Consider the following 9,933-nt stretch of genomic DNA (forward strand, 5'->3'; position numbering starts at 1 on the left):
TCCCTCAGGCCATTTATAGGGTACATTTTTCATTTTCTTCAGCTAACTCACTTGTATGGTTATAATACGGTTTAGTATATAACACGGTCTGTTTCTGTGGACCCCAACCATCATATTATAGTGGGGTCACACTGTAGATATAATATTATTACCACATAATGAAATAGTATTCGTCAACAAACTTACATTGTAGAGGACCTTTGTTATAATTAAGGGTCTTAAATGAGGTAGTGAGGTATTTACATTGTGACTTGTATCAGTTCTATATTAACTCTGGAAATTCCTGTTCTTAGATTATATTTCAAGCAAAATTTACATGCATTCCTTGTCCAACATTGCTTTGAATTGAGATACTTGTCTTACTTTACAGGGATCTCTTGGGAGGGCATTTGGTAGAAGAGCAAAGGAGGAACTTAATTCAAAAGATTTTTTGGATGATGCAGCTCTCCTGCCAGAGATTAAAACTGAGAAAACAAATAATTCTAAACAAAGAACATCAGCCCCTGTTACATTAGATGAAATTCCTGATCCAATCAAAGAGCTGGATGCAGCATTGGAACGAGTCACATAAAGCATATGTCACCAATCATGTTAAATGTTATATTTTCATTTACCAGTGAAATATTACTATACCCAATCAAGTTTATCGTTATATCCGCATTGGCCAATTAAAACATCAGTTACATGCAGCTGCCATGACAATGTAATCTATGCACAGAAATATTTGATGCCATACAAATATAATTTTGATGATTGTATTGTGTTTTATTTCTCAATTTGGAAGATGGCCAGTGATGGTCTGTCCACAGATTTCAGTACATATCCATTCTGAGGTTTCAGGAACTCTAACCTTTAACCTCTGATGGACTGGATTTATTACCATTACACATAAGATGTTTTTAAACATAATTACTCTTAAGAAGCTTGTAAAAGTTATTTTAGTACATGGATTATCAATAAGATCAAACAAGATCTTTAGCAATTCTTTTTTTAGAAAATAATGAAAATATTTTAAATTATTATCACTTTATGAACAGGTAATGCTTTTTAAATGTTTTTTTGATTCTTAACTCATTTATGAAAATTTTAAATGTAATACTGGATCTGTGATGGAATGACAGGGCATGTTTGTCTTTTTACAAGATCATCAGTGATATAATGAATGTTTAACTGTTTGAAGTTGGTAATTCTTTTGTGCAATAATATCTAAAAGCATGTAAAGTTTTTGTTTGTTTCTTTATATCATACAGATACCTTTATTTACTTCTAGTAAGTTTTTAGTACATAGACTGTTTATGTTGTACCACCCATGATTCCTTCTCACTACTGACTTGATACACTTGCTATCAACAACAGGTTTTTACTTCAAAACAAAAATACTAATTTTTGTTTATTTCATGTTTTTTTCAGTCTTTTCATCATGGTGCTTAAATTTTAAAACAAATTATACTTTCGTAAATATTTCGTGGTTTTTCTCAAGAAAAACTTTAAAGAATTTAAGCACTGTATATGAATAGGCTTGATGGTGCAACAGTTTTATCATAAGACTGAAGTTTTTGAATAACGTTTAGTGATCATTACACTCCAACATCACATATTTCTAATTTTCGATTGTGACTTGATGAATTTAAGATAAATTATTGTACAACCAATTCTGCCAACTAATATGATATAGTCTTGAAGATTTAGATGTTAGCCTCAGGTTGTAAGGAAATTTGGCACGGGACAACCTACCATACACCCTTGTACACGATGCAGCTGGAGATCTAACTACAGATGTATACAGTGAGCATTGCTGATATTGCTCAGTCCATGTTAGTCCTATGTTCCGCTTGATCATACTGCTGTATTTTGATTTCTGTACAAATGAAGCCTCTCAATAGTCAGTAGAAATTTTCAAGTGGTTGTGCATTACAGTGAGTTAAATAAACTCTATCAATTATCTTAAATGTTTGACGCTGTTGGAAAATTTACTTCCTGTTTAAGTAGGCTTGTTGTACATCAGAGGACATCAGAGGACAGTCACGTGATTCTCTTTGTAATTAGCAACTTTTTTTCCACAGTAATTCGGTACTGAAATGATTTATAATAATATAAAAAGTACTTTAGAAATCTGTCTATGGAATGCCCTGTTTATAAAATCTTTCTATTGTATATTTTATGTCAGTGAAATCTGTCTGTTGAATGCCCTTGTCTATAAAATCTTTCTGTTGTATATTTTATGTCAGTGAAATCTGTCTGTTGAATGCCCTTGTCTATAAAATCTTTCTATTGTATATTTTATGTCAGTGAAATCTGTTTATTGAATGCTCTTGTCAGTCAAATTAAAGTATATGTTGGGACAGATTGTATTGTTTATACATAACTTGATATAACTTTAATTGTTTTGCAATAAATTTTCACTTAAATATTTGTCATTACTTTACATCCTAGGATCTTTGAATTTTAAATCTTACGCTCTTAAATGTAACAGTATTCTTTATTATTGAATTCTTCTTTATTTCTCAAAGATTCTTGTAATCAAAAAATCCACTTGCCTCTATTTTTATTTTCCATTGTTCTTTTGTATTCAGTTCATTCACATGTTTCACTGAAAGTAATTTTTAAAAAAGGACAAAATATGTTTTATGTGCTCAAATATTACATTTTAATATTGTCTTTTAACTTTAACCATGCAAGTATGATATGTATTAACAGTCAGAAGAGACTTAATTGCAAATCAAAACACCAAGAACAGTATTCAGTAATGCCATAATCTGTGACAATCATCTGTCATATACATGAGGTCTTAATCATCAACCACATACAAGAAGTCTTAATCATCTACCATATACATGAAGTATTAATCATTGTCCATATACATGAAGTCTTAATCATCTACCATATACATGAAGTCTTAATCATCTACCATATACATGAGTCCTTAATCATCTACCATATGTGTCAGTAAGATAAATACCAAAGATTAAATGTACATATTTGCTTTCTATATCTTTGTGGGTTTGTATGCTGATTCAGTAATTTCTTTAGATCATTATTAACTCTGTGTAAAGGAGAAATAGAGATCTATTGTACAGTGACCATATTGGTCCAGGTGTTTGTTTTTATATCTCACACCCTGCCACGCCTCTACTTAAGATGTAGAAAATAGTGATAAAAGTGTTTTTTTTCTTAAGTTCTTCCATCAGTCTCTAGATGAAGTGGTTGTTACAGCGTAGTTTTTGTTTGCTGTGGTCCTTTTTCTCAAACCATACATGTGTCTTACCCATTGGTACAGGCAGAAGTCTATCAATGTTGGGATTGAATTGGATCCAGTGTCAAGGTAACATGAACTGAAAATGTAAGCCTTCTTGAGGCAAAGTAGGTCAATTCTCATTGCTGCAATTATCATCAGGCTTCATTAGATACATCACACTTCAGATGAGGTAGCCTTCTATTGATGTTGAAGTTATGAGGTGCAAGGTCAAGGTCACTATAGCCAGCATTGTAATTTGCTTTTTTCCTGCTGGTAAAGTTCTGTTTCCAGGATCCAGTTTTCATTAAACTGCATAGGTAATATACCCTTGTGTGGAGGCACCTCATTAATGATTCTCAGGCCCGTTTCTCAATGGTCATGATAACTGGAGCTAAAATTGCCATTTTCTTCAAGTTTTATTTATCCAGTTAATATCAACTTCAAAGCATTATACTTGAGGAAAATGAGCTCCATATTGAGCCCGTAGGTCAATGGTCAAGGTCAATAGGCTTGAAATTGAAAAAATTATGTTTTAGTAGCAAGTGATAGGATGGAGGATCAAGTGTTCTCTGATGACTGTTTTAATTTCTTAACTGAAAAAATTTGATATTTCAAATTTTGCTTTTTAATAAGTCAGACTATACATGAATACAAATAAGATTTTTTTTCCTCCTCCAGTGTATTGATCATTTTTTCATCTTTTTAATAGTTTATCAAATTAAAACAATGTAAGGTTTGGTGGTCTTGGTTATGCAAGTATTTATACTTTGATCGGCATGTGTAATGGAATGTAGGGCTGGGTTTATTAGCATTTCTTAACCAAACATTTTGGTAAAATTTGCTAAATAATGTGTGTATTAGCATATCATCAGGTATGATAGCTTATTGTGGGAGATATATGATACTAGAATTTGATACTTAGCTTATATATATATATATATATATAAGCAAGCTGTCTCTTTATGAAAGTCAGGTAAGAATAAAGTCTAATTTGAAGCATAACTTAGGCACTTTTTTATTTTTTATATGACCTTGTGTGTGACCTTTATAGGCAAGTTTGACTATAGTTTTATCTTTTTCCTTTAATGATCTGTAATTTGCATGAATTAAACTCAACTGGTTGACTAATTTATCTTATAAATTTCTTGAGAAAATTCTGAAACTTCCTGAAATTTTTTTTGAGTTTTGTCTGGATTATTTTGAAAGATGGAGCCAAAGATATGAAGCTTGTTAGCATTGATTACAACATTGTGTGATATTAAAAAATTGAAAAATAATAAATTGTATGAAAAATAGGGCATACAGAAGTATGGGACCAGTGCAGAATTATGTCATCATAAAATAAATTTTAAAATCATCCCTTTTGTTCGCCATTTCAAGAATGCTTTAAGAAAGTGGCTAGCTTTGCAATGCTCCATGTTGAAGACTTGTCAGTTCACCTTTTTTATATTTTAAATGTTAGTCCATTTAACCATCGGTCTGACATCTGACAAGATTTTAAAGTATTAAAACTTTAAAAATGTTCAAAATGTAAGTAATTTAGATGCTTTTATATGCATCAAATATATTTATTTATATATTCCAAGGCTACACTTTTACAATACTACTACAAAACAAAGGAAATTTAATTCAAATTTTACATATTACAAGGCAACATTTTTGTCAAAAGAAACTAAGTTAAAATTTTATGTATTCCAAGGATATATTTTGACCTTACTAATACCAACAAATGGAAACTTAATTCAAATTTTATATATTTAAATGTTAAACTTTTTACAGTACTAGTAACAAACTAAATGAAGACTTTCTCTGATAGAATCCTTTCATAAGAATTTAAAAAAAAGAGAATGGGGGATAGACAGTACTTCATCATGCTAGTTTTTTTATGGTAGAAAGGTCTTGGAACATAGCAGTTATTATTTTATTTTGCATTTGTATTTCAAGTCTTCTCTTGTTACAGCTACATGTAAAATCTGTGAATTAACTAACAGAACTTATATATTCTTGTAGTACAGTTCTTTAATTGGTAGAATAATGGCTGTTGATAATTTCTGTACACTTCAGTGATGTAATCGACTTGGTTTATATATAAATGCTTTCACTGTTCTGTAAATTTTCATATTGAACACATCAAGGTTCATTCTGATGTCCTGTAAAATACATGTTTGTTGTGTGAAAAGCTATTTAAATGCAATGATATACATGTTCTGTGAATTTTTCTACATTCTGGTGTCTCATTTTTGTGTATTAGCCAAATATCATGTTAATCACTATTCGAACTCATTAATGTATGACACTGACACGTGGATTTTATGGGAAAGTTTAGTTTTAAAATCGTTCTTTTAGGCAGTTACAGAATCCACTTAAACGGATGCTAGATCAACAAATAATGAATTCACTGTGTTTTTAAGGGCCCCATGGTCCTCCATACAGGATGAATTCATAGTGATTTTAATGACTCCATGGTTCTCCGTATAGGACAAATTGACAGTGATTTTAAGGGTCTCATGGTTCTCGATACAAGATGAATTGATGTGATTTTAAAGGCCCCATGGTTCTTGATACAGCATCAATTGACAGTGATTTTAAGGTCCCCATGGTTCTTCATACAGGAGGAATTCAGTTCTCCATACAATATGCATTGACAGTGATTTTAAGGGTCCCATGGTTCTTCAGACAGGATGAATTAGCAGTGATTTTAGGTGCATCATGATCCTCCATGCAGGGTGAATTCAGTGATTTTAGGGGCCTCATGATCCTCCATGCAGGGTGAATTCACGTTGATTTTAGGGGCCTCATGATCCTCCATGCAGGGTGAATTCACAGTGATTTTAGGGGCCTCATGATCCTCCATGCAGGGTGAATTCACAGTGATTTTAGGGGCCTCATGATTCCTCCATGAAGGGTGAATTCACAGTGATTTTAGGGGCCTCATGATCCTCCATGCAGGGTGAATTCACAGTGAATTTAGGTGCCTCATAATCCTCCATGCAGGGTGAATTCAGTGATTTTAGGGGTCTCATGATCTTCCATGCAGGGTGAATTCACGTTGATTTTAGGGGCTTCATGATCCTCCATGCAGGGTGAATTCACCGTGATTTTAGGGGCCTCATGATTCTCCATGCAGGGTGAATTCACAGTGATTTTAGGGGCCTCATGATTCTTCTATGCAGGGTGAATTCAGTGATTTTAGGGGCCTCACAATCCTCCTGCATGTGTTGAACCATGTGTATTTCAACTCCAGCATATATTAAGAATATGTAAAATAAAAAAATGTTAGACTGTATCACTCATTGTACCATGACTGCATAATTGTTAGATGCAGGTGCATCAAAGACAATATGTAAGCAGTTAAATTTATTAACATGAATTACATCATAATTCTTGTCAATCCCATGTTTAGCTGATGTTGAGACAATGGCATTACTTTCATTGGGCAATGGTATTCAATATTTTTTAACTCTGTAATTAACCTCCCCTTCAAAAAATTGCCTGTCCATAGCAGACATTTTATTTTGCATTATCTAGTGGAAAAACATTTTTTCCCAAGCTTAAATGATTTTAAAGAATAGCTGTCAGTCAATCACTTAAGAACAAATGGAGGTATTTATATAAATAAAAACAATGTATATTTTACACAATAAATATTATAAGCTTAAAATGAATAAAAATTTTATATTTTCACTTTGAATTCTTTAGTAAAATAACAAGTTTAGAGAGGTCACTATTGGAGAAAATGGGAAGCAACTTATGTGATACTAAAACAGTCTTGTTTCTTCAGCATAATAGGGTTTCCTCTTGATGTTTTGTTTAAAAGATACGGTCAGATAAAATGGGAAAGGGGTATACCATAGCAGGGTTTGCAGGACACCATATTTAGTGGAACCATGTTATATCATTGCAAATTGTCAATGTACTTAAATAAGTAACTGATAGATTTACTAGTTGCTAATGTTATGCAATGTGTCCTCATTTGGGTTGTGGATATTATTTTGAATATGACTTACGTTTTTAATGTTAGCTAAGTTTTAATTGATATGTATCATAATTGGATTGTATCATACAAGTAAAATCTTCACTGTTGTTTGCATATAAATTGAGTCAAATTATGTATATTTATGTCGGCTTGAAAAGCACTTGTCATGGTGGTGTGCCCAATCATATACTGTGCATACAGTTGTAATTTTTTTAATTTATTGCTATTTTTATGTCAGTCAGGTAAATGGACTGTAAGAATTTAATTTAAATAAATGTTTTATTAAACTATTTAACCTGTGGGAGTCAAAGTGTTTGTTTCATTTTTTTTCTTTCAATTATCAGTTTGTTTCTATGTATATAATACTACTACTGCTACTAAAAATAATAATATTTCCACATGTTCCTGTATATTAAGAGCCGGATCCAGAAGAAGCTGTTTGAAGAGTTCAAGATATATATGGATGTAAAGTCAACCCAAAGAATGGTATTAAAAAGCCAACTAACCTGGAAAAACATTGTAAAGTTCCGATTGCTCCGTGACGTTGATTTCCACCAATGCTTTTGTTTAGTCATGTACAGATTTTAGAGTTGTCATTCCTGGAATTAATACCAATGTTGAGATACAATAAGGGAAGTAGCTCCTTGCATGCTGTTTACATATTCAAGAAAGGTAATCCATTACATTCAAGCCCTAAAGTAGCTGGATTGCTTCTAAAATAGCCATTAATAAAGCAAAGTAACTTTAGCACACCCTTTTTTGAGTTTATTGAAGATTGGTAAAACCATGCCGCTAATTTGCATACAAATGATCTAGTTTTAAGTGATAATTAAAGGGGGATATATTGTCCATAACATCACATGTACTGGCAGAGTGAATAGAGAGTGAGATAAACTTCATTCTACAAAATGGTTACTGTTATCTAAATGTTGTTTGAAGTGACAATATTTAATTCCTTTATTGCCTGTATCATATTCTGTCCTATATTAGGAATACATCTAGAGTATCATTTCATGGTTATTGTAGGTCATGGTAACCCACAATTTATGCTATACTATTGTTATGAAATATATATATATATTTCCCATAAGGTATTATTTTTTTATTTTCTCCATTTGTCCATCCATCCATCTGTTACCAATTTTATTTGATGACAACAACTTACATTTGGCATGATCTTGTTACCAAAGTTTGTGGATGGCTTGCACATGGGGTAAGGAAGAAGTCTGTAAATTTGAGGATGAAAAGGTGAAAGGTTACTGTAACAAAAAGAAGAAACTAATTTTTACACAATAACATTATTTTTCTATGATGCATAATGTGACCATGCTTTGTGGACTGTTTGCACTTGTGGTAATTAAGATGTGTATTGATGTTTGGGGTCAAAATTCAAAGATGATGGACACTAGGACTGAACCATTAATTCAGTGTATATAACATAGCTTCATCAAAGTTTGTGGATGACTTTACACATTGGGTAAGAAAGAAAGGTTACCACTGACTTTGGGATTAAAGGTCATGGGCATTATAACTGAAAGAATAAACCTGGTTTTTACAGAAAAGATTTGTTTAAGGTTTCTTCTCAACCTTGTCCATGTACCTTCATCAAAGATTGTCGTTGACTTACACATTGGGTAACAAAGAAGCCTATTGATTTGGGGGTCAAAGTCAGGTCTCATTGATTGAAATAAAGATTTTTGTAGACCACTATGAAAGTTAGTGGAGGATTTGTGGATTGCTTTTGGGCTCATAAGGTGAAAAGTCAAGGTCATTGTATCAGAATTACTTTTGTTCAAGAGTAAGTTCTTTGACCATACTTTGTGGATGGTTTGCACTTTGTGGGTATGTGAGAAAGCTTTAACTGAAGGCTGAGCTCTCCATGGATTGGTTTTATTACATGGGTTTTCTTGGGTTCTTCCTCCAGTAACACTACTTGCTGCCATGTATAGCCTACGTTGCTCTGACAAATGGTGTTAACCCAGGAGAACAACAGCAACAATAACATAGGGTAATGAAGAAGCCTATATTTGTGGGGCCAAAAGTTAGTGGAGTTGCTCTTTGATTGAGGTACATGTGATTGAGACCAACTTGTTGATAATCTTCAGAGTTATTTATGTCCTACTAGTATGTACACTGACTAAGCATGTGTACCATTCATGGTATCTTGGTTTTGTTTTTACGTTGCCTAGCATCAGTCCATATTACTGTGTTTAAATATCAAAAACTTGCATTTAGTCTTTAATTTTATGAAAAAAATGTATTTAGGACTTTTGATGTGCATTTATATAATGTTGACTAAAATAATGCCTACATAGAAGTCCACTCAATGATACATGTACGTCCAAAATTATGAAACTGAACATAACACCCAAGTGCATAGCGGACCTCATCATCTTCCCAGTCATAACCTGGTTAACAGTACACTTTTCTGCCTATTGTATAATTGTGGTTAATGCTGTTCATTTGTATGCATGATGAACAAAGATTTTTTAATTAAATCTGAGATCTTTATTAACCAGGCACATGATCTGACGTGCTTTATGTAGCCATGACTGTCATTTGTCTTCACTCACATGTCAGGATGTCAGAATTACTAGCTAGGTCTCATGGGAGCTTTTTTAACCAGGCACATGATCTGACATGCTTTATGTAGCCATGACTGTCATTTGTCTTCCCTCATATGTCAGGATGTCAGAATGACTAGCTAAACCTCATGTGAGCC

The 9,933-nt window shown here is 32.6% G+C and overlaps 1 protein-coding gene across 7 annotated transcripts in view; it reads left to right on the forward strand.

Moving 5' to 3' along the window:
* The window catches only part of LOC149781745 (kazrin-like), a 196,186-nt gene extending 188,671 nt beyond the window's left edge, over positions 1-7,515 (forward strand). For all 7 annotated transcript variants that reach the window (XM_089935863.1, XM_089935864.1, XM_089935862.1 and 4 more), the window contains one exon: positions 371-7,515. In XM_089935863.1, coding sequence (XP_089791989.1) covers positions 371-571 — 201 coding nt within the window. In that variant the 3' untranslated portion in view covers positions 572-7,515. The remainder of the gene's footprint in view (positions 1-370) is intronic.
* Positions 7,516-9,933: the final 2,418 nt, after the last annotated feature.

Source organism: Sinohyriopsis cumingii, chromosome 15, assembly GCF_028554795.1.
Source record: "Sinohyriopsis cumingii isolate HCF-2022 chromosome 15, ASM2855479v2, whole genome shotgun sequence".
In the NCBI taxonomy this organism is placed as follows: Eukaryota; Metazoa; Mollusca; class Bivalvia; order Unionida; family Unionidae; genus Sinohyriopsis; species Sinohyriopsis cumingii.